Source organism: Malus sylvestris, chromosome 10 (genome assembly GCF_916048215.2).
Source record: "Malus sylvestris chromosome 10, drMalSylv7.2, whole genome shotgun sequence".
Lineage (NCBI taxonomy): Eukaryota > Viridiplantae > Streptophyta > Magnoliopsida > Rosales > Rosaceae > Malus > Malus sylvestris.
This window is the reverse complement of record NC_062269.1, coordinates 24,867,279-24,893,512: the sequence shown is the minus strand read 5'-3', so window position 1 is coordinate 24,893,512 and position 26,234 is coordinate 24,867,279. Positions and strand designations below refer to the sequence as shown.

The window sequence follows — 26,234 nt, the reverse complement described above, 5'->3', positions numbered from 1 at the left end:
ATTTTAGTCATTCATGGTTTATAACCTTTGATCGAAGTTTCAGATTGAATTTTCCTGCATGGTTCCCCAGATGGTGGTCAGACCATGGTCTTATTTCCGATCTCATGCCGGATGAATTCAAACAAGTCTTATCAGGCACATTCCAGAAGAAATTCGATAGAGCAAGATTTGATGAAGGAATCCCTCTGTTCGCCTTATTCATGGCAAAATACAAGGTCCCTTGGATCCTCCGTTGGAACTATGAGATTGAATCCAAGCAAGTCTTTCGACAAAGAATGATCAAATGGTGGGCTAAATTCAACCATCAGAAGATTATTGAAGTTGTGCTCAGAGATTCCCCAGCGGAATCATCTCCACTACCTGCAGTCGCAGCCCCATCAGCTGAAGCTCTACCTGAACCAACCAAGGAAGAAATCGAATCGTTATCAGACATTAGTCCTTCTTCCTCCCTCAAGGGCAAGGCTAAATCATCCAAATCTTCGAGCAGTTCGAAAAAGAAGAAGACTTCAAAGCTCAAGGCTCTAGCCAAAATCCTCATGAAAGAATTGCAAGAAGAAAATGAAGACAGTTCTGACTCCGACAATTCTTCGGATGCTTCATCCCAGTGCGCAGTAGCCACACAAGGAAATATTTTCCCGCCTGACTCTCAAGACCCTTTCGAGTTTTGAGTTTTGTTTAATAATGTAATAGTCTGTATCCCAATAGGGTACTTTGTAGGTATGTACACTCGGTAAAACCTAGTAGGGTACTTTGTATAGGATACTTTGTATTTTGTAAGTAGCAGCAGTAGCAGCAGAATGAGACAAAGTCAGCCGTAAGTGAAAGCAGCAGTAGCAGCAATCATTTTCGGACAAAACTACAGTAGCAGACCAGCCACTATTCATGAATAGTAAAATCACTTTTACTATTCATCCATCATTTCATCCGCTCTCGTGATTCTACAGTTCCCGACAACATCTTCTGCTTTCGGTCTCTTTACAGCAATAGCACATGCAGAGCGGGAATCCCGCTTCTTCCTCAATCATTGAGCCAGCTCCCATCGCCTATATCAGGATTCTTCTGCACTTGGAAGAAGGAGACTTCTTTTGGAAGAAAACTCTGCGTATTCATTTTGAACAGAGTCTTTTTATTGTATTACATTAAACACTTGCATTTAATTATCATCAAGGATGCCTGCGAGCTCCAACTCCAGTTTATGTTATCGTCAATAGACGTAGTGCTTGTAAGTTTTATCTAATTTTCAATAAATCTATTTTCAATTAAATATCAGCATCATTAATTTTAATTCATTATTTTATCATGGATATTACATCTACTTTCAATTTAGTTTTATTTGTTTATATTCTTATAGTTGATTCTATGAATTTACAATTCCCAATTAATCCTAATTTGATATTAATCAAATACTTCGAGTTTCTCGTTTCCATATACATATTTGGCTTCCGCACCCATTTGGTATCAGAGCCAAGTGGTTGGTTATACCATTAGTATCCGAATACTTCGAGTTTCTCGTTTCCAGTGTTCATCTATAGATTTAGAATAAACAAGGACATCATCAATATAAACAATTGTAAAATGGCTATACTGATTAAAAATCTCATTCATAATATTCTGAAATTCAGATGGTGCATTCTTTAAACCAAAAGGCATAACATTCCATTCATAATGGCCGAAAGGCGTTACAAAAGCAGTTTTATATTTATCAGATTCATGAATTTGAATTTGCCAAAAACCTGATTTCATATCAAATTTTGAGAAAATAGTTGCTTTACTAATCCTTTTTATGAAATCTCTTTTATTAGGGATTGGATAACGAATCCATTCCAAAACTTCATTTAAAGGTTTATAGTTAATAACTAATCGGGGAGATCCCCTTTCAAGTTCTGCACTTTTCTGTACATAAAATGCAGGACATGACCAAGGTGATTTACTCTTACAGATAATTCCTTTATTAAGAAGATCCTGTATTTCTGCTTTACAGAAATCCATCACTTCTTGACTCATTTGAATAGGTCTGGCCTTAGTAGGTATTTTTGATTCATTAAATTCCTTGATATAAGGTAATTTTACAATGTGTTGTTTACGATGCCAAAAGGCGTTTGGAATATCAGAACATACTTCTTTAACAAGCTGTTCTTCAAATTTAAAGATTTTTTGAGATACAATCTCTTTTTTGAGTTGTTCTTCAGTTCTCTTATGATGAATATCATCTTTCAAGAAATGAAGGTGTTTAGTCTTATTAGAAATTATATTTAAGGATCGCGAAGTGCTATCCTTCTGGAGATGTCTAAGTTTTTTGAGATATGTTTCTAGGCAGAACTCAAATGTGACTTTCTGTCCTAAGACTTTTGAGGTAATCCTATTGTGATGAACTTTGAAAGGATATAAGAGTGCTATAAAAGGTAATCCTAATATGACAGGATCAGATAAATTCTTGATTAGAACAAAAGGTGTTTTGTTCTAGTGATATACCAGAAGCCTCCTTCTTCCAAGTGCAGAAGAATCCTGATATAGGCGATGGGAGCTGGCTCAATGATTGAGGAAGAAGCGGGATTCCCGCTCTGCATGTGCTATTGCTGTAAAGAGACCGAAAGCAGAAGATGCTGTCGGGAACTGTAGAATCACAAGAGCGGATGAAGTGATGGATGAATAGTAAAAGTGATTTTACTATTCATGAATAGTGGCTGGTCTGCTACTGTAGTTTTGTCCGAAAATGATTGCTGCTACTGCTGCTTTCACTTACGGCTGACTTTGTCTCATTCTGCTGCTACTGCTGCTACTTACAAAATACAAAGTATCCTATACAAAGTACCCTACTAGGTTTTACCGAGTGTACATACCTACAAAGTACCCTATTGGGATACAGACTATTACATTATTAAACAAAACTCAAAACTCGGAAGGGTCTTGAGAGTCAGGCGGGAAAATATTTCCTTGTGTGGCTACTGCGCACTGGGATAAAGCATCCGAAGAATTGTCGGAGTCAGAACTGTCTTCATTTTCTTCTTGCAATTCTTTCATGAGGATTTTGGCTAGAGCCTTGAGCTTTGAAGTCTTCTTCTTTTTCGAACTGCTCGAAGATTTGGATGATTTGGCCTTGCCCTTGAGGGAGGAAAAGGACTAATGTCTGATAACGATTCGATTTCTTCCTTGGTTGGTTCAGGTAGAGCTTCAGCTGATGGGGTTGCGACTGCAGGTAGTGGAGATGATTCCGCTGGGAAATCTCTGAGCACAACTTCAATAATCTTCTGATGGTTGAATTTATCCCAACATTTGATCATTCTTTGTCGAAAAACTTGCTTGGATTCAATCTCATAGTTCCAACGGAGGATCCAAGGGACCTTGTATTTTGCCATGAATAAGGCGAACAAAGGGATTCCTTCATCAAATCTTGCTCTATCGAATTTCTTCTGGAATGTGCCTGATAAGACTGTTTGAATTCATCCGGCATGAGATCGGAAATAAGACCATGGTCTGACCACCATCTGGGGAACCATGCAGGAAAATTCAATCTGAAACTTCGATCAAAGGTTATAAACCATGAATGACTAAAATCTTCTGACTGGTGCAGGAAAATATTAGTCCAGGCTTGAATGTCATCAAAATAAGTATAATGGTTTGAATGGCTAGGGAAGGTATTACTCCTAAATGGTTTGGGTTGAAAGAAAGGTATGCCCCATTCTGATTCTAACAAGAATTTATTAATGGTAAGGGAATGGTACAGGATTCTGTTTTGATTACCAGGGTTTTTATCAAAGATAGGTTTTATGGTGACGGACGAAGTCTCATTGAGTATGGTGGTATAGTATTTGAGGGTTTTGTGAAATTCACTTGGTTGGAAATGGGAATTGGTTGGAAACATCTTTTTGGCTATGACCTCAGGTGTTTTCAAATTTTGGTAATTTAAGGGAATACTGAAAAGATACTCTTTAGAATGTTTAATAACATAAGGAGATGTTTTGGTATAGCTTACAGATGGAGATGGCGATTGCCTATAGGTAGAAGAGAAAGGATCATACTGGTTTACTAACGCTGTTTGGTAGTTTGGTCGGATATTTCCTATAGTTGATCCTAATGGAGTAAATCTGTTGGTAATGGCTTAAGGCCGTGGAACCGGGAATAGGTTCCTGTTTTGGTGGTGGTAATGAGGCTGGAAGCCTCCTTTGTTGGCTACTGCCGAGTGGAGAAGCTGTGTTTTTATTAGACATTCTTCCCCTGCAAAAATTCTCTGGTTAGGAAATCTGGTATGCAGTTATGGCTGCCTTTAATGTATTCAATGTCAAAATCAAAGATTGATAATATGGCTTGCCATCGTGCAAAAATCTGTTTTGATGCAATGTTTTGAACATCCTTTTGTAAAACATGTTTTGCAGATTTGCAATCGACTATAACAAGAAATTTTTGATTTAATAAATCATCTTGGAATTTACTAATGCATAATACAATAGATAATATTTCTTTCTTAATAGTACTATAATTAGTTTGAGCAGGATTCCATACACCTGAATGAAAACGAACAATCTATTCAGGTGATCTGGAGGAAGTTTGCTGTTTGAGGATTCCTCCATAACCAACGTCAGAGGCGTCAGTTTCAACTATCTTAAAAGAGTTGGGAGTTGGAATGCCAAGACAGGGCAAAGTCTTAACATGATTTTTTATCTGTTTGACAATGGAAGTATGAATGGTAGACCAGGCAGGAGGATTCTCCTTAAGACGATCAAACAAAGGTTTACATTGTTGACGCATATGAGGATAAAATTCTGAAACATAATTCAAAGATCCTAAAAATCGTTGAAGCTGGGATTTTTCAGTAATCTGATCTGGGAATTTTTCTGCAAATTGGATGACACGGTCAATTAAATATATATGTATATATGTATATATGTATACATACATATAGATATAGATATATATATATATATATATATGTGTGTATATAAATATATATATATATAGATATAGATATATATATATGTGTGTATGTATATATATATATATGTATGTACATATATATACATATGTGTATGTATATATATGTATATATATACACATGTGTATATATACATGTATACATACATGTATGTATATATGTACACATATCTACATACATATATGTATATATGTATATATGTGTATACATATGTACATATATGTATACATATGTTATGTATACATATGTGTATATATGTACATATGTAGACATATGTGTATATGTATACATAACATATGTATACATATGTACAAATATACACATATGTATATACATATCATATGTATACATATATGTATACGTGTATACATATATGTATACATATCATATGTATACATATGTCTATATACATATATCTATATATCTATATATATACATATATGTACATATGTCTATATGTATACATATATGTATACATATGTGTATACATATGTCTATATACATATATCTATATATCTATATATATACATATATGTACATATGTCTATATACATATATCTATATATCTATATATATACATATATGTACATATATACACATATGTATGTATATATATATATACACTTATGTGTATATATATATATATATATACATATGTATAAATATGTGTGTATGTATATATATAACCACACTTTAAGATTTGGAGGAAGTAGCCATACCCTGAATATATCCAGAGCTAATGAAAGGCTTGACTTGTTCGTCAGTCAGTTCTTTACTCAAATTTCTTTTATGATATGTACTTGAACCTGGACCCATACACTTGTACTCTCCGTAGGCCACATTGCTGCAAATTCAAATTATATTATCAACTCTCAAAACTAATTATATGAAAATGTTTAATCATGTTTTAATTAACATAATATGCTTACTTGTCCCGTTCAGGGTGGTTATTGTTTCTCCAGCCGGCAGGGTTAACCACCTTGTTCATGCTGGTGTAGGCATACACCATTTGGGGTCTGGCTCTCCAAGCCCTGCCCAAATATGTGCCACTACATAATCCACTCGATCATTGTCGTTTCTATACATTCTTCATAAACTATACGAAAATCATGAGGAAAACAAATAACATGCATACGTCTATATACGAATGGCTTAACACCTAAGTGTAAATAGACTAAATATAAACATTTAGAACAAACCTATTCGCCAAACACAGATGAATGTGAGCTTTCCGAAATGCGTGTTTCCAAGGATACAGAGATCGTCTTCTCATCTTCCATCCAAACCTGCCCCCAAAACCACTTACAATCAATACTGAAAATTTCACGGACCAACAAAGAATATTGGAATTTCTTGAACCAAAAACGATTTGTGAAATTTCTTAATCTCACAACTAATATTGATCTTAATAGAAATTCAGAACTATGATCAGATTATAGGATTTCGAAAAATAATCATTACCTTCTGAAACGAAAATCCACATTTCTAAAAAAAATTATGAAAACAATTTTGTTTGAGTTCCATGAATTAACCTAGTATCCAAATAGCATGTAAATTTTCCTAGCACCCAAATAACAGGTATAGTAAAAAACTCAAAGTTCAAACAAACAATTAAGACCAAATCCTCAAATGTTTGGTTGGAATGAAGAGATATGGGGGGAATTGAAATTCAAAAAGAAAATTTTACATTCAATCCACCCATTACAACCCCTGGCTTGAAACTAAATCGCACATCTACTCAAAACACACAAAGCATAATACTTTACTCAATTTAAAAATTCAAATCAGAAATAAGACCTCACCGTTTCTATGCTCACCTCTTCATCCTGCATGTCTTTTCTTCATATTCTGACAAAAGACCTCTCTTCAAGTCTGGCCTCAGACGGTTGGTCCATCTCGGCCTGCAATTTTGGGCATTATGGTTTAAGTGCCTTGTTGAACTGCTTCTTTGATTAAACATCTATTACTTTTTAAATTTTGACTAATCTTTTCCTTACTATTTAGGTGCCACGCATATCATAACTAGTCAGATTTTAACGGAAAATTACATAATTTGCCATCATATTTAATGGACCAATTAATTCTCAAATTATTATCCAAAGTTCCTACAATTTAGTAGATATATATTCCAGTACTCAATTTCAGCAAAAAGTCTTTAATTATCAAACCTAGCAGACTGGATATGTTCTTCTACTGATATATACCTCAACGTGTCAATAGAAAACCTTGCTTGTTCGTCAAAAAAAAAAAAAAAAAAAAAAACCACATGCTTGTTAAAAGGTTCCAATTGCTAGCACTGCATCTCTTTGAAAAAAAAAAAATTCAAATCTTCATGTACAAAGAGAGGCATCCTAGTACCGGACATCAGGCCACATTCCAAATGCCATTCAAGTTGAGCAAATTGCTCAATGCCGGTATACAAATTCTGCAATGCTTAGAATGCTAATTTTGGTATATAACTTAGGTGTGCTATAGAATGCTAATTTTGGTACGTAACAAACTATTATGACAAACCACTGGTACATTATACAATTTCAAGGTACGCTATAGAACGCTAATTTTGTACGTAATATAGTTCAAGAGTACGCTATAGAATGCTAATTTTGGCACGTAATAAACTATTGGTACATTATATACTTTCAATTTGGATAAGCTATAGAACGTTAATTTTGATGCGTTACAAACTACTCATGTTATACATTTCCAACTTGAGTATAATATAAACTGCTTATTTTGGGACCTGCTAGTATGTTGGTAAGCTATAATATATGTTGGTACGCTGTAAAATGTTTATTTTGATACTTACCAATATGATGGTACGTTATGAATTCCCCAAAGTGATTGTTACCAACTTGACAAACTTGTACGAGCCTTTGTAAAAATAAAAAATTAAAATTAAAATAAAATAAAATTAAAAAAAAATAAAAAATAAAAAAGCGCAAAAGCAAGTGTTTCTCTCCAATGGTACGTACCAATAGTTTGTATATAAGGAACCATACGTTATTGGAATCAAATTTAGTTTGGGAGTGTTTACATTCATTTTAAACATAGCAATTATGTACGAACAAACGTACCAACTGTATACAGATAAACTTATCCTTGCAATGTTTACGTACCAATAATTTGTAATACCACAATTTTAAGTTTGTTTAGTTTCATATTAAGCGTACCAACTACATACCAACAAACATACCTAAATAGAAAAATGAAAACTGAACAAATCAACTATAATATCTACGTAATTAATTGTACCAATTAAAATTGTGTTCACTAGCCAAATGTACCGAACATTAGTAAACTTTCAGCAGTTCCCCAAACAAACAAAGCCATAAACGTACCCACACTACACAATAGAAAGACTAGGAAGTGTAAACATAAATAAAAATTAAAAAAAAAACATATTTTGAAATCCAGAACCACATCAAAAGTTAAACATATCAGTAAAGAGATAAAAAGTGTAAAGTTTGTTTTGATAGTTCGTAAAATAAAGGCAATGGGTTTTGATAATAAGTTAATCCCGATAATGCCTAAATAAATGCTCCATGAGGGCAAATTGAGAAACCAATATATAGCATTATGAGTTTAAATATATAAAAATGACATGTAAATAGCTTAAATTCAATTATGCTGATGTGGCCTCAAATTAAAGCACCTTAATCAAAAGTTCAAAAACTTTAATAAAAAATTAAAATACCCTAGATGTTTAGTCAAAACATTGTAAAAATGGACGGTGAATTCTAATTTCTCCAACAAAAAAACCAAATTTAGAAAAGCTTTTACCTAAATAGAAGTGAAAAATGGGAACAACAGCAGAGTTAATTAGGTCAGCGCCAAATGAACCCCACCATGCAAACCCATCAAGCTTCTGCCATATTTTCAGAGTCCATGAGGCAGACAAAATCATAATAGCCACAGTAGACAACACCAGAAGATGGAGACCAAACTCGGCAAATCGAAAATAAGTTGGGAGATTGGGAGGTGAGGCGAGGAGGGAGACGGGTAGAGCAGGAGGCAGGCAGGGAAAAGGTGAGCCCAGAGTCTGAAACGGTGGGGGAAGCATCCAGAGAAAAGGTCGGTCAAGATAATAAAACGGTGTGGGAAGTAGGAATTCAGAAATGAAGTAAAAGATTAAAGGAGGGGTAAAAACGAAAATCACACTGTAGAATGAACATTAACCACAGAAATAAAGAAGGGGCAAAAATGAAAAAACAATGTAGAATAAACAGTATTTCTAACGTTTTTCACTTTTAGTATGCATCACATTTTACTTTTCACACACCTTTTTAATTTTCGACTATCAGATTGAATGAATTGAAGAAGATTAACAGACAAAAATTATCAATGGATAGCATACCCCTTTAGTATATACCAAGGGAAAATTCCAGAGATTCCAGCTGAAGAGCACAATAACGAAGAAAAAGGGTTGAGTGAAGTAGTGGGGGTGTAATGGTGAGTCAGATAGATTGGATGATTGATAGAAATCAAAGGAAAATTCCAAAGATCCAACTAGAGGGCATGCATTTGTCTTGTTAATTAATCTGTGTGCTATAATTTTATATTATCGTAGCTACAATAAGTATTATTGTTAATGAAGACCATGTAGACAAATATTTGCATAAAATAATTGAACATAAAATTTTATATTTCAATTGTTTATCGTGTACTATAAATTTTTTTTTTGGTAAAAATGGTGTACTATAATTTTCAACTTAGGTTTAGTCCTTGTAGAAATTAAATTGCATTGGATGCTTTGCTGATGAAAGATTAAACCAGTGGATGCAGCATCGAAGTTAAATTTATACATAAAGCGCGTAAGGCCAGGAAGTGGGGCCTATTGGCTACTGTGTGTTTGCCGCTACCATGCACAGTGACTTGTGAGTTGTGACTCCTGTGAGCAGTCAGCTATCTTTAAAAAAAGGTGTCAACTGATGATGCCATTGCCATGTGATGATGTGCCCTTCATCTGTCCTTTTCAATGTGTCTGAACGCTTTGAATTTTTGGGGAAGAGATCCTCTTCCTCTCTTCCATTAAAATTACCAATTAAAATTACCAAATCAAGTGATCTGTATTGTTAAAATTTGATTAAATAATTAAAATTATTATAATTTTTAATGAGATTTTATTTTTAATTATTAGATCAAATTTTAAGAATTTAGAACACTTGAATGGATGGTTTTGATAGAAGAGATCCGAGCGAATTTTTGTTCTTGGAAAGTAAGGTGAATGAGTTGGGTAACTAGTGAAGTCAGTCAAGTCAACTAGGACAATTGCTGAACTACAATCTGATTTAGTCTCTGCGGGCAACTGCTCTTGCTTCCCACTTTCAAGCTAACTCTGTCTTGATTTCCTTAATTGGATTCTCTTCTCAATTGCAACTCAACAAATCTCATTCATTCTGATATATCCATTCTCTTTCTTCGATACATTATCAAGCACTCGCTTCATTCTCTTTCTTTGATATATTATTATCTCGCACTCAGATGGAGTGCATCATCACTCTCTTGCAGATGTGCTGCAGATCGTTAACATTTTCTTCCTCGTCGTCGTCTACTGCTGTTGATCCTGCAGCTGGTGATGCTGAAGATGTTGATATCCCCCCTCATCAGGAAAAGTATGATGTGTTCATCAGTTTCAGAGGTGAGGACACCCGCCTTGGTATTACCAGCCATCTTCATGCTGCCTTACTTCAGAAGAAAATTGAAACCTACATAGATTACAGACTTCAGAGAGGAGAAGAAATCGGACCTGCCCTTCTAGAAGCAATCGAGAAATCTATGCTTTCGGTGATCATTTTCTCGAAAAACTACGCTTCTTCCACATGGTGTTTGGATGAACTTGTGCATATACTCAAATGCAAGGAAAGATATGGCCAGATGGTTGTACCCGTATTCTACGACATCAGTCCATCGGATGTACGAAAACAACACGGGAATTATGCGGATGCATTTGCTCAACTTGAAAAACGTTTCAAGGACGGTATCGATATGGTGCACAAGTGGAGGGATGCTTTGAGGACTGCAGCCAATCTCTCTGGGTTTGATTACTCAAACAATTCCGGGTAAATAACTCTTTCTTGAACTAGTATAAAATATCTTTAAATTTGTGACAATTTGATTTGCGCTAAGATTTGGTAAAGCGTATTTAAGACTAACTATTGCTTTTCTACCTAATCATGTACATACATATATATATATATATATATATATATATATATATATATGCCAGGACTGAGGCAGATCTAATTAAGAAAGTTGTTGATGATATTTGGACCAAATTGATTTGTGAATCATCATGCATTTTGGAGGGCCTGGTTGGAATTGAAAGCCGCATCCAGCAAATAGAATCGCTATTAGGCATTCATTCACAGGACGCTTGCATCACTGTAGGAATTTGGGGAATGGGTGGTATTGGCAAGACCACCCTTTCTGAAACTGTATTCCACAGACTCTCTTCTAAATTCGAAGCCAGTTGTTTTCTTAGAAATGTTAGGGAGAACTCAGAACAAACAAATGGACTAGATCACTTGGAAAAAACACTTCTTAAAGAGATATTGAAGGAAGAAGGTCTATCCATAGGATCAACTTTTGTTCGAGAAAGGCTCAGTCGTACAAAGGTCCTCATTGTTCTTGATGATGTGAGTGATTCAATGCAAATGGAACGTTTAGGTGGCAATCGTCTTCGGTATGGTACTGGAAGTAGAATCATTATCACAAGTAGAGATAGGAGCATGCTTAGGCAAACTGTTGAAGAGTATAGGATCTATGAGGTTGAGGGATTAAAACCAGATGACGCTCTTCAGCTCTTCTGTTCACGTGCTTTCAAGAATAACAATACTCGTACAACAGATTATAAGGAGTTGGCAGACAAGGTGGTGGATTATGCTGGAGGCATTCCTTTAGCTCTTATACTTATGGGGTCCTCATTCCTAAATTGCAAGAGCAAAGAAGAATGGGAAGATGAATTGAACAAATTGAAAGAATTTCCCAATGAAAATATCCAAAAAGTGTTGAGACTGAGTTATGATGGATTGGGAAGAAATGAGAAGGAGATATTTTTGGATATAGCTTGTTTTCATAAAGGGAAGCATGTGGATTATGTAAAAAAAATGTTAGCTATTCGTGGATTCTTTGCAGCAGGTGGAATTAGAGTTCTCGTAGATATGTCTCTCATATCAATTGATTCAAAGAAAACCATAGAGATGCACGATTTGCTACAAGAAATGGGAAGCAGAATTGTTCTCGAACAATGTATTGAAGATCCCGGCAAACGGAACAGGTTGTCCAATGATGAAGATGTCTGTTGTGCACTGAAAAGTAACACAGTAAGGGCCAAATGAATTCAATTTCCTTTTCTTTTTATTTATTTTTAAAGCAAAATCAAAGAGCGAACTTTAGATGATAACACACCAACGAAAAGCTCACTTATGATACAGAAGTCAGATTACTAAAAATTTCATTATTGATTGAATTTTTTTGTATATATATTCACATTTAAACTTGTTCTTATTGTCAGGGAGCTTCGAATGTTCAAGCCATATTGGTTAACTGGTCTAAGATTGAAGAGCTACAGTTGAAACACGCAGACTTCAAAAAGATGTCTAACCTAATCTGGCTATCTGTGAATGGACAGTTAGGAGTCTCCTGTGAATAAGCCGGTTCTGTAGACCTTCCCGATTCTCTTCGTTATCTTTACTGGTGTGAATATCCATTGAAATCTTTGCCGTCAAAATTTTCCCCAGAAAATCTGGTTGAGATACATATGCCTGAAAGCCAAGTTAAGGAGCTATGGAATGAAGACCAGGTATATATTCTTATTTTCGTTCTTGTATAAAATGCAGCGTAGAAAGTCTCGGTAATTTATTCTTTGTATTTTTCATTACTTTTGTTACAGAGACTTGTGAACTTAAAAGTGATCAATCTGAAGTACTCTAAATATCTAAAGGAAGTACCAAATCTCTCTGGGAGTCAAAAAATTGTGGAAATAAATCTTCGTGGCTGTGAAAGTTTGGTTGAAATTCCTTGGTGTTTTAAACGTCTCGACAAGCTTACTCATCTTGATCTTGGATATTGCATGAGTCTCAAGTATCTTCCAGAGATGCCAGAGAATATTGGAATCTTAAATTTATATGACAGTGGTATAGAGGAGTTGCCTGAATCAGTTTGGTCTAACAAAAACATTTCATACTTGAATGTGAGTCATTGCAAAGACCTTAAGAAACTTCCAAGCAACAGGTGTAAGCTGAAAGTCTCTAGTTCTTTTCATCTAAACTCCTGCAAGTCTCTTAGCGAGTTTTCTGAGCTTCCCAGGGATATAAGTGGATTATATTTGGATGATTGCAAGAGACTTGTGAGTCTACCAACAAACATTTGTAAGTTGAAATCTCTAAAGGAACTCCATCTCTCTAGGTGCTCTAAACTTGAAAAATTCCCAGAGATCTTGGAGCCGATGGAACATTTGGAGTCCGAGTCTCTTATTTTGAATGAAACAGCGGTTCAAGAGATGCACTCATCAATTGAGTATTTCCCTGCACTCAAAAGAATTAAACTAATAGATTGCAAAAGGCTTTCAAGTATCCCGGAGAGCATTTGTAAGTTGAAATGTCTTGACACACTTGATCTCAAAGGTTGCTCTGCATTTTACGAATTCCCTCAAATCTTGGAGCCAATAGAACATCTGCACTTTCTTAGTTTGGAAGGGACAGCGCTCGAAAAGCTTCCTTCGTCTATTGGAAATCTAATTGGGCTTCAAACTTTATCTCTTTCTGAGTGCAAGAACCTTAAGGTTGTCCCAAGAAGTATCTACAGTTTAACCAACCTTAGAGTTCTCAGATTTCGTGACTGTCAGGGACTCAAAAGAGTTGCCATCCGGTTCTGTTGGTTTGCACTCTTTGGAATTTCTAGACCTCTGTCACACCAGCATATCAGAAATTTCCGATGGTCTCGTTGGCTCAACCTCATTGCAAAACTTATATCTGAGTGGAACCATGATTAGGAGCATACCTGCAAGCATCAAACAATCTTCTCGATTGCGTAAACTAAGTTTAATCGGGTGCAAGTGGCTTCAATCATTACCAGAGCTCCCAGTGCGATGTCATCTTGAAGCTCAAGGCTGCACGTCGCTGAAGACAGTATCAAGTTCAAGGACTGCACTCATACAAGGTTGTTATAAACACTACATATCTGGGCAACTAAATTTTTCTGATTGCCCAAAATTGGATCATAATGCAAGGAGCAACATAATGGATGAAGCACAGCTTAGAATTATGAATGATCTTCACTTTGGTTACAGTACGTTTGTTAGCACTGTTTGTCCGGGAAAAGAAATTCCAAATTGGTTCAGCTTTGGCTATCAAAGTGAGGGACCTTCAGTTCATATCAAGCTTCTTCCAGATTGGTTTCGGAAAGGTGTATGGGGTTTCGCTCTCTCTGCTGTTGTTTCTTGTGTTTCGAGCTGCCAGGGAGAGTTTAGGGTAATAGCTAGTTTCAATATCAAATTCCAGGGCGAAAGACATGAATTGTTCACTTCTCTATTCGTTATCCCACGAGTCAGCTGGGAATTGAATGACTACTGTTCCGACTGGCATCACATGTATGTGTGGAATAAGTGCTTTCGAAGTGATGAGGTAGCAAAAAAAAGCTCCCCTGATGTTTACAAACTTGCCAATGAGGCCTCTGTTGAATTCTGCGCGGTGGATTATTCCGGTAAACCCCTTTCCGGTGCAAAGGTGTTAAAGTGTGGTATATGCCCGTTGTATGCGGAAGATACTGAGAAATTCAAAATTGATCATGTCTTGGTGTCAAGGGAACCAAAAATACACGAAGAAACAAAGACACGATGAAGAATCCGAAGCCAGTGGATAAAGTGATAATGAGTCAGAGGGCAGTGAATCAAGCTTGTGTCTCAACTAAAAGGGATTATTCGTTTAATAGTTGTTTATACACTGTTCATTCCCTTTTAAGCCCTACTCATAAATGTCTAAGGCATAGGGAAGATTCAGAAGTGTGTAACATTTGGTTTTCATTAAAATACTGATCATTTCATTTCCTCCTTTCATTTCATTCGTTTACAAACCATTGGATTCTTTTCAGTCCTTATTTTTTTTCATAAACTTAGAAATGCATACACAAAATCTCACAACCAAGCGCAATGGTTGGAACATTAGATGAAAAAATATCGCAATAGTTCGATGGCTGAACTGCCACGAGTGAAAATTAGGACTGATATTGGCAAAAGGCGTGTTCTCGGTTGAACTGAACTTTCCAAAAGGCTTGTTCCAAGTTTAATAATACTAACAATTATAAATTTGTACCATTTTTTTTTTCAAAAAGGAAAAAAAACTATGAGGTCTTTGCTTCAATAGGACTAAGAACTTTCCAAAATTAAGGAGAAAACATATGTCGAGCAACAAATTACTGCACATTCAGACATGACTCAATTTTATAGTATTTATGGATGTTTGTATGTCAATTGTCAGGCAAAAAATTACTCCCAATTACAAATGTTTTATATCTACAAAATATAGATGGCATAAAGTAAGTTTTTACGTCAAATTACCAACACATCAAGCAAAGACTGAACATCCAGCAGCAAAGCATCTCCCAATATGCTTGATCTAGCCTTTTATGTTCAGGAATTCAAGCTAAATGCCACCTACTAAACATTGTGAGTCGGCCAGTGCCACCACCCTGAAGAGGAAAATTAAACAATTTTAACTCCAGGATAGGGATAATACAACTTTTGCAAAGATGCACCAGTTCAGTTACAAGCTAACATAGAAGAGAAACAAACAAAAGAAAAGAGCTTCAATAAACCACATGGCAAATAGGTCGCCGGCTTGTTCACCAGTGATTTTCCCATTTCTGTCTGTGTCAACTTTCACAAAGATATTGGTGTACTTCTGAACATCAGTTCAAGTCATCCTAGGCCATGTCATATGGGACTGACTAGAAGCAGAGTTCCCAGCTCCTGGTGAAACTACAGAAGGGCTAGTCTGAGCTGAGACCTGTTGGTTTGGTTTTTCAAATGACTGGGCCTTCGGAGGCTGGCCACCAACATGTGTACTTGGGCTAGTTGAAGACTGGATCCCAGCAGATACTGGCACAATGGCTGATGAGAATGGCACGCTGCTAGGAGGAAAATTTTGCTTTGGTTGAGATGGAGTTGCAGAAAAACATCATCTCCAAGAGATGAGTAAGGAGCAAAGCCATTCCCAGATATGTTTAATGGTTTGGAATCCTTAGCCGGTGGTTCTGATGGTCTGATTCCAAAACCTGCCTGTGGTCTAGGAGGTAGGGAAGTTGTTGGTCCTGATGTTGAGAGCCCAAGTACATCTTGCATTGCAGAGGGAGTGATCCCTTTGTTTACAACTTGCGAGGGAACCCTTTTCGTTGCTCCACCTCCCCTTCCACCGACCCAATCGTTTGAAATGCTCGAGTTTTGTGGATGAAGCTCAACCACTGATCATGACCCAAACAAATATCCCTTATATGCTACAATCCTAACTATTCCATAGTCGTCTTATGCTGTAGGTTTTCACTACTACATTATTGTAATGCCATAAACAATCCTTGAGTAGTCACATCTTACAGCACCCATATATCACCATTCTGAAGTCTTCTTACCACCTAAGATCGACCGGATAACATAGCTCTCTTAACCCTCACTAACTGTAGTATAAATCCTTCATCTACTTATTTTATACCATTTGTTTCCATTAAGTTTCACTAAATGAACATGAATTCCGCATTTATAATAACACGAAATAAAAAGCTCAGCTCGGATCAGAGAATTACGACATCCCAAGCTCACATTAACCACTTCACCAACAATTAGACTTAAAATTCAAATCAATCTGATTTCGCCCACATTTCCACCAGCATCAAATCCCGATCAACCACTATATTTGCACAAATATAATCATACACACTACAATACACATACAATTATACATATATATACAAGAATATACATATATACAGAGAGAGAGTACCCGCGTAAGGACCTGTTTGGGGAAGCCGGAGCCCTGGAAGAGAGCGACGGCTTCATTGCTACTAATCCGGCCATCACGGTCCAAATCGGCCGTCCGAATACACATCGAATAAAATTTGGGTGTAAAAAGTTAATTTAAAAACTAGTATTGGGTATAGTAAGCCCCGTTTGGTTGAGGTTATTTTAAAAAAAGCCACTGTGAAAAAAAGCTGAGGGTCATTTTTGTGTTTGGTAAACTGAAAAAAAAGGGCTTATTTTGGAAGCTGCTGTGAGAATAAGCTGAAAATCAAAGGAAAAGCTGAAGCTGCTATTTGCTGCTTTGAAAAAAAGCCAGTTTTTTCAAAGCACACGGAGCTACAGTGCTCCTTTAATGAAAAGACACACTATCATCCTGCTTTTTTTTTTCAAAAGCACTTTCACAAAAAAGTTTACCAAACACTCTACTGGCTTTATTTCACAGCCGCTTATTCTCACAGCACAGCCGCTTATTCTCACAGCAGCTTTTTTTCAAAGCACGGCAATACCAAACCAGCCCTAAGTGTTGCCCTAAAAATTATAATGCTTATGGGTCGAGTAACTACGAACCAACTAGGATCTTGAATGAGGCCTTGCCAACTTGTGATCAAGCTCGATCGGGAGAGTATATAATAAATGTGGTGGTAGTGGTGTGAAATGCGTTACTGGCTTTTGCATTTGAGTGACTTCGGCTGAGGAAAGAACGCCACCTTAGGTTCTAAAATTTGAATACAATGTTGCTTAGTTCTTTGCAAAATTCAAGATTTAATATAGGTCCGCCAAATTGAGATCAGGCTGTAAGGGCACAAGTACCCAAACGAGATGAGCATTTTTATGGTGAACGTGATTCAGCCGTTTGAATGCCTAAATGCAAAATATACCTGAGAATAAACACTTCACTTTGTCGAAAGCTAATGAATTCTCTAGACGAAAAATGTCCTTTGTGGGCTGAAAGCCTACCGGCTTGAGGGATCATTATTGGGCTGAGAATTATGGCTTTCAATTCGGTTAACCCCATTCTTGGCCCAAGCATGATTTTGAATCAAATTTATTTGGGTGTAGTGATATAAAGCATGATTTTGAATTAAATTTTCCAAAATTTTTCCATGCACCGACTCCTATTTAATAGTCTGAAGCCATCATTTGTCTTAAGACAAGGTCCGACAACCCCATGTAATTCTTTTATCTATTTTTTTTTAACTTTATTACAAGTTCTGTGGCATCTTGAAATTCGTCTTTTATTTCATAAACTTGGACATCAATACATCAGGGTAAGGTTAAAATCTCACTTCAAGTTCGATAGTTTGAACAATTGACACAAAAAAAAAACAATGGAATGGTTTGATGGAAATACAAATATTATATTTTCCTCCCAAATAAAATTTTAAAATTTAGACCGAAGGCCAAAAAAAGAAAGGCACGACCCCCGTTTAATAATACAATCATCACATTTGTAACAACAAAAGAATTATGGGGGTCTTTGCTTCAATAGGACTAGAAAAATTCCAAAAAGAAAATAAATATGTTGCGCAACAAGCTAAAGGAAAAAAGAAAGAAGAAAAAAGCGACACTTCTACACAAAAAGGGATGAAATATAAAAGATACATTGCAATCTCAGTGATTTAACACAAGGTCCGACCCACCCACGTCACGACAGAAAGGCTTTAAATTGCAACCTCCACGTTTGCACGCTGCTAACTTGAAGGATATTACCAATTGGTTTGAGGCCAACCTCAAGCAATAAATTTTTTTGCAATCACACACAATATCAAGCTGTAAATTGCAATCACCCACGCGCGTAGCATGAGTGATGTTTAAGCTGCTCATCTGTAATTAGGCTGCATCCACTTTAACATGCATTTCACTATGTAGAATGAATGTACAATTTAAATTAGAGAGACTTGAGACTTGACCGCCTTTTTGGTAAGCTCTCTCCTTGCTCGAAAGCACGAAAGAACATATACTAACCGGGACGGGGTCAATGGTTAATCAAGAAGGCACATATTTGGCCTGGTTGGTGAGATTGCACTTAGAAGGGGTGCCTGCCTATGGTCTCCCCAAGCGGGAGAGAGCCAACGTCATAATTTGTGCTAGCTGGGTTGGAATGTTTATGTTCCAAAAACCTTAGTGAAGTATTACCTGTAGGAGACAAGTCCTTACTACTGCCCGCCTGCAGCCTGTTGGAGATAGATAGCTGCCTATATATTTTGCAGCTAACTTCAACAATTAATACTAGCATTTGGTTTAAGGCCAACTTCAAGTGTGTAAATCCAGATCCAATAAACTTGGATTGGAACCTCATTAAGTTTTCCTGCAGCTTGCTGGTTCCTTTTCGAAATGGACATGTACGCTAATTAATTGTCCCATCTTAATTGTTCAACCATGGGAAACTCTCAAATTAGGGTGAGACAAAAAATACCAAGGGATGTCTGTTTTGCTAAGAGATTCTCTACTGATGGATGACTTTCATAGTAGCATTGTCATGGTGGCATCTCGTACGTGTCAATGATACAATGTTTTCATATATTGAATTATTTAGGATGCCACAATGGTATGGAAGTTACTTTCGTACGGATGACATGATTAGCCACCTCCACACAAGTTTTTATCGACTTTCAGGCCAAGTTATGGGCTCTCTTATGACCTCCTATTAGTTTCGGAAAGACAGATTCCAAATCTTTGGCAATCTCCAGTAGTGAAGGACTATATTATTAGCCCTCCACGATTTTGTGGTGTGAAATTCACTTGTCCTTCTTTTTTTTACAAATTTTAGAAAGTTACTCAATCGAGAGTGCTTGGAAATTTCTTGAAAGAGATTGGTTATTAAACTGGGAAAATTCAAAACTTTGTAGGTAAACATGTCAATTGAATGAGAAACAACTGTTTTTTTTTCTTTTTTATGAATACAAGCAATATTCTAAACTAATTACTCTATTCTAAAGTTGGGTTTTCAATTTCACTATTCATGTTTGGCGTGGAAAAGGGCTTCAATTTTGAGTTATTTACCATTTAGCCTTAGCATTCCCTTTTGGGCCTGTATTCACATAAAACAATTGTATTTGGGCTGAAAGTGGGGTACGGAAATTACAATTTTCCGTGCTTGATTCCTCAGGCCACAAGTTGTGGGCATTTCTGTAATTCGCGCTTAGGATTGGGTTGTTCTGTCGATCTCAATCAGAGTGGGCTGAGGGTATTTTTGCACAGCGTCAGGGTTTTTTATTTTTTTGGTCGAATCATAGGGACAGGTGCTTGAGTTGGGTAATTTCATTTCTACTTTTCTTTTTCCCGAATCTGTGATGATTTTCACGGTGCTTTTGTAGACGCTCCAGAGCATCATAGAACTTTCGGGAACTTTGTGCAAGTCAAGTCAACTAGGACAGTTGCTGAACTCAAAACTGATAATCTCTGTGGGCAACTGCTCTCTCCTCCCTTGTTTGCTTCCCAGTTCCTGGCTCTATCTCTATCTGCCTACTGCCAAGAGAGAGCATCGTGACTCATCAGGAAATGTATGATGTGTTTATCAGTTTCAGAGGAGAGGACACCCGCCTTGGTATTCCCAGCCATCTTCACGATGCCTTTTCCTTCTTCTGAAATCCTTAGGACATTGTCATCACGACCAGAACTACTCCGTTCAGTTTTTGCAGCTGATTTAGTTGGGTAATTATTCATTATATTATGCACCAGTAATTAATTTTCTTTGCGGTTTACGTTGCTGGATAATCTAGAAATGTTGTTGCTAGACATTTGGCATATTTTTCGAAACTATCGAGCTTGGTTGTCTTTGCATTTATCATTGAGAAAGTATTTCATGTTTTCACTGACATATGCACGCAGTATCAGGCCAAAACATATCCTTAATATATCTATACTAGTTGCTAGAAGCACTCTCTGTTCTGGATAATTAGGTCATCCATAAAAAATATCAGCAACAATTAATAACATGTTGTTCTATTCCTTGAATTCTTAAAACTATCTGGCTTTGATATTCTGTTTCTTTTGTGCTCAAGCTATCTTCAACTGCATTAGTTTGCTGGCATGAAATGGCTTATTGTATTTCACATGGTTTAGAAATTTCAGAACTAGAAAACCCTATGTATGTTGTGTTTATACCATACTTAGGGCCTCCGTATTTAGACTTCGTATAAATACTCGAAAGACTTAAATGTAATTATGTAATAAAGGAAGGGGCAAATATGTAATAAGTGATGAGCCCCTATTCTATAAAATGGACTCCTCACCTTCACAATTAGAGAGGCCAATTCCTAGGATCCTAAAATGGGACTAAAATGGGACTATGATTTTGTTGACGATGATGATGGTGCTTGGGATTTCGCTCCCCAGCTTGAAAGAAAGCTCTTCATCCTTTGGTGGGACAAGTTCCACTTGGATCATCTTAAGCCAGACATTTTCAAGGCCAAAAGAATCTTGCCTGATAGGCAGTGTGCTATCAAACCTTCCCGATCAACCCCTAAATCATCATCATCATCAAAGATTGAAAAACTTAATTCTTTAATCGAGTCCAACCCATCTTGCTCAAAGAAATATCTAAAAGATAAAGTTCTCAAAATTCTTGAGCTGGACGGTCTGGATGACGAAGAGACGGAATCTGAAGTTGCGTCGTCTCAGCATAACATGGATAAAGACTATGGTGATGATAATGAGGACAACTGCTATGGAATATGTCCTTCTATCCATCCAAAGAAATAAAGCATGAAATGCTTTTCTCTTAATAAAGAGAAGATTAGATGCTGTATGAAATCTAGATGTCAGTTTTTATTCCTTTTTGAATAATTGTCTTATGGTTCCTATAGCTGCTTGTTGGTGTGTGTTTTTTTTTTCAAGAATCTTTATGATGCTCCACGTGAGCCAAGTCAGTGTCATTGCAAAATGTGAAGATGTCGCTCATTATTGTAGGCTACTTTTTGATGCTCTGCTACCTGTGCGACACCTGGCATTTGAGTTTGCTTTTAGTTCTCTATTTATAGGGCCTCCGAGCTTAGTCGTATGCATGACGAGAAAACTTTCACTTTGTAAACTATATTATTAAACATCTTAGTGTTTGAGTTTTGTCCCTCTTTTTAACTTTGGTGCTTCCTTGTAAACCTTAAAAATTAATAAATTAATTGTTTGAGTGTTGTCTCTCTTTTCAACTTTGGTGCTTCCTTATAAACCTTGAAAATTAATGAATTAATGTAAGTTCGATATTCACCTTATGCCTATTTTGTTGTTTTTTATTTCAATATGTACTTATCCTTTACTTCATCTTTGTTTATTTCAATTCATAATTATTGTGTTGTTATCTTTATAGGTATACTTATAGACTTAATAATAAAGTGAAGCAAGATTAAACATTTTTAGGTACATTCATCAAAACTAACCAAAAAAATATTGTACCAAAATATAGGTACATTTTTCAAAACAAAAAAAAATTATTAAGCTTAATAACATTATTAAACTTCTTCTATTAAACTTGACATTGATACATTCTCAAATCAAAGAAATAGAATGTACCCATGTAAGTTTAAAAAATGGATTAGAGAAAATATTGAATGAATTTTATATAAAAAAATGGGTACATTTTAGGGAGCTTTATATATAGAGACAAAAAATTTCACTATATTTTCACTAGTTTTTAAACATGTCGAGAAGAGACAAAAACATAAAAACAACTAAAACCCAGCTCAAAAACATGAAAACAATGTTTTAGAATACCAATCATACCCCTAAGTCTTTAAGGCTGTTAATAGAACTCAACCATCACAACTCCAACAAAATTAATATACGTCATAAGCTTAACTCATCATCAACTATTTCTGCATAATCAGTTTTGAAACTATATGCAGAATCAGTTCAACTCGTCATTAACTATTTTTGCAGAATCAGTTCAACCCGTTCTCAATCATTTTTTGCAGAATCAGTTCAACTCGTCCTCGACTATTTTTGCAGAATTAGTTCAACTCGTCATCGACTATATTTGTAGAAACAGTTCAACCCGCTCTCAACCATTTTGCAGAACCAGTTCAACCCGTCATTGACTATTTTGTAGAATAAGTTCAACCCATCCACGACGATTTTTGCAGAATCCGTTCAACTCATCCTTGATGATTTTTGCATAATAAGTTCAACCCGTGATTCACCATTTTTGCAGAATAAGTTCAACTCGTCCTTGACTATTTTACAGAATCAGTTCAACCCATTCTCGACTATTTTTGCAGAATAAGTTCAACTCGTCCTCGTCCATTTTGCAGAATTAGTTTAACCATTCCTCGAGTATTTTTGCAGAATCAATTCAACCCGTCCTCAAATATTTTGTAGAATCAGTTCAACATGTCTATGGAATTAGTTTAACCCATTCTCGACTATTTTTTCATAATTAGTTCAACTCGTCTTCGACCATTTTTGCAGACCAAAAGAAACACATTTAATAGATTCATTTTCAAAACCAGCTCCCTATACAACCCAATGAAAATACAACAAAATTACAACACAAAGTACGCTCTATTTCATTAATCCTTGCATACAAATCTTTATTTGTTTCATCAGTAGATATTGAACCTGAAAGCAAATAAACAGAAGAAACAAAACATAAATTATAGTGATCACTTTAAGCTCAGTAACTAGAAAACAAGCAAGCTTTTGTACAAATTAACGAAATATAAGTACATATGTTAGTTCAGAACTACAAAGATGTCATCCTATTTTTGTTACCATAATTTAATCAAAGTAAAGAAAAATGAATTTCAATGTTGTTGTTCTTGTACATATATCACCTGTTTAGTACCGACCTCCTAACTTATAGTAGAATTCAAATTAAGATCCACTTCAACATCTATAAATCTCTACAAATTAGCATACTAACTCATTTCTAAATGAAGAAATCTCTTCAAATATGGGAAGTCTCCTCTACCTTAGAGAATTTTAGTGCTTCATCAAGTGGTCAAGCTCCTTGAGAAAAACATTTTTATTTTCTATATTTAAATATAAAGAATTGGTAGACAGACCTACAAGTTAACATTGCTCTAGCTAGCTCCTGCAACAATTCCTCAGTTCAAATTTTTTTACTTGGACTCGTTAAATTTTTTAAGATGACCTTGCGACCAATCGTCAAGAATGGTTTGTGCTTCACCGTACCCTGTTTTCTTGATCAGGCACATGCATAAATTGTGATTTTATTGGTGTATGGATGGATATTTGTTGTTTGTTTATTGATGAAATGGGAAAAAGGAAGGGAGAGAGAAAGAAAGAGAGAGAGAGACACACACAGAGGGTAGCATGAGAAAGAAAAAAAAGAAAGATAAAGAGTTTGTCAAAGAAAAAAAAAAGAAAGAGATAAGGGAGGAGGAGAAAGAAGTGCGAAAAAATACAAAAGATAAAGGGTATTTTTGTAACTTAAACTTTAGAAGAAATAAAAGTAAAAGATGTCATATTTTACATGTATTAATTTTTGTCTCTCCTTGAAATATTTAAAATGTGTTGTCTCAATATGAAATTAAGTATTAAAATATACTTTATCTGTAAATTTTTCCTACATTTTATATTAAAAAAGGGTACATTTTTCATATAACAAATTGATATATTTAAGAATGGGTACATATATGATTAAATAATTGAAATTCTTTTATAAAAATTTAATGGGTACAAACTTACTCTAATTTTATTTTTATATTTTGGAAATGTTTGAATTGAGACTTAATGAGGAGTTTAATAAGGGTCTGAGTATCAAAAATCTAAATCAATTACTAATTTTTATTATAAAAATTATGTAACTTACATGTAATTCATTAATATATTAATGCTAAGGATTCTGATTAAAATCTAAAAACTGATAATGTCTTAGTCAATGAACATTAAAAACTAAGGACCATATACTAATTTTTCCGAAAAACATGAGTTTTAAATCTAATAAAAGAAGTAAAAGAGTTTAATTCATCTCACAACCTCATCAATGAGAATCTAAGAGTTCGCACACCCTATTCTAAGGTTTAGGTAAAAAATATTTAATTTGGGAAAACAAATAATTAAATTGTTTAATAGTTATTATGATACTTTTTTGGGAGTTTTAACGAAACACTCTCTATACTGTTCACTTTAATAAAAAATCACATTTTTACTCTAAAAAGTCAATCCTAGTAGTATTCACTTATAACACATTTTTGTCATTTTCATTCAAACTCAAAGTTTTCAAATACTTTTCATTAGTTTTCCTTTTTTTTTATTGGCAAAATTTATTATGATATTTTTTTTAATAAACGATGTTATCCACACTAAGGGAGAGGGCTGGGCTAAGCCTCATAATGAGTTAGCAATAATGTGGTTCAAATTCTCCTTTGGCGATAATTGTCACATCCCGGCCTGGGTCCACCACATCCCAGGCATGCTCTACCATCATAACACGATATTGTCTACTTTGGGCCCTGACCACGCCCTCACGGTTTTGTTTCTGGGAACTCACGAGCAACTTCCCAGTGGGTCACCCATCCTGGGAGTGTTATGACCCCCTTCTCGCTTAACTTCGGAGTTCCTACGGAACCCGAAGCCAGTGAGCTCCCAAAAAGCCTCGTGCTAGGTAGGGATGAGAATATACATTTAAGGATCACTCCCTGGGCGATGTGGGATGTCACAATAATCGAATCTAAGACATCTCATTTACAAGTGAAAATGAATTCTACTAAACCCTAGTATTATGATAGTTAACTATACGTCTAAAAAATGGTAAGTGTCTTTTTACCATAGTGATGGAAATGTGTTGAGCCATTCCATGATGTCGTGGATTTGAACTCCATCGATAGCTAATATAATATCTAATCTAACAAAATCTATCATTTGACAAAAAAAAAACTATACGTCTAAATGGGCGTCGTTTCGCGGAATCTAATGACCTTTTCAAATTTGATAAAAAGATTAACATATATAATTTATTATAGGCCACTAATTATAAATTAAAAAAATGGTGTGCCGACTTTATCCACATGTTCTATGAAACTGTGATAACCATCACACAACCCAAATAATTGGTAATATAACTTTTCTTAAACACCAATAATAAATCAACAAATTCATTTATACTTCAACAAAATAATGGAAACTTTCCTTCGGCTGCAAAATGCTTCTAACACGACCAAAAATGCTAGTGTTTTAACTTGAAATTTAACCTGCTTTTTCCCATCAGTATTCTTAACAATGATTAAAATATTGTGTTTAGACTATCTAATCATGTTTTCAAGAATCCGTCAATAGTTGAACAATGTGTGCAATACAGCACCCTTTATTGCCAATGTAAACACAAAAAGGATAATGCTT

At 35.5% G+C, this 26,234-nt stretch overlaps 1 protein-coding gene, 1 long non-coding RNA gene and 1 pseudogene across 15 annotated transcripts in view; 2 read left to right on the top strand and 1 right to left on the bottom strand.

The window, feature by feature from the left end:
* LOC126585669 (pectinesterase PPME1-like) overlaps nt 1-9,154 on the bottom strand; it is a 31,375-nt gene extending 22,221 nt beyond the window's left edge. For 6 of the 14 annotated variants that reach the window (XM_050250145.1, XM_050250142.1, XM_050250146.1 and 3 more), the window contains exons 1-4: nt 6,748-7,123; nt 6,130-6,216; nt 5,860-5,961; nt 5,650-5,774 (exon numbers count right to left, since the gene is read on the bottom strand). In XM_050250145.1, the coding sequence (XP_050106102.1) occupies nt 5,650-5,774; nt 5,860-5,961; nt 6,130-6,216; nt 6,748-6,890 (457 nt within the window). In that variant the 5' untranslated portion in view covers nt 6,891-7,123. The other 8 variants (XM_050250136.1, XR_007610616.1, XM_050250138.1 and 5 more) reach the window with 8 other exon arrangements.
* Nucleotides 9,155-10,172: 1,018 nt separating this feature from the next.
* Nucleotides 10,173-26,234, top strand: part of LOC126585658 (disease resistance protein RPV1-like) — a 42,725-nt pseudogene continuing 26,663 nt past the window's right edge.
* LOC126585677 (uncharacterized) lies at nt 20,468-22,142 on the top strand. Its single transcript, XR_007610621.1, has 2 exons — nt 20,468-20,591; nt 21,849-22,142. It is a non-coding gene; the product is annotated as an uncharacterized LOC126585677 (long non-coding RNA).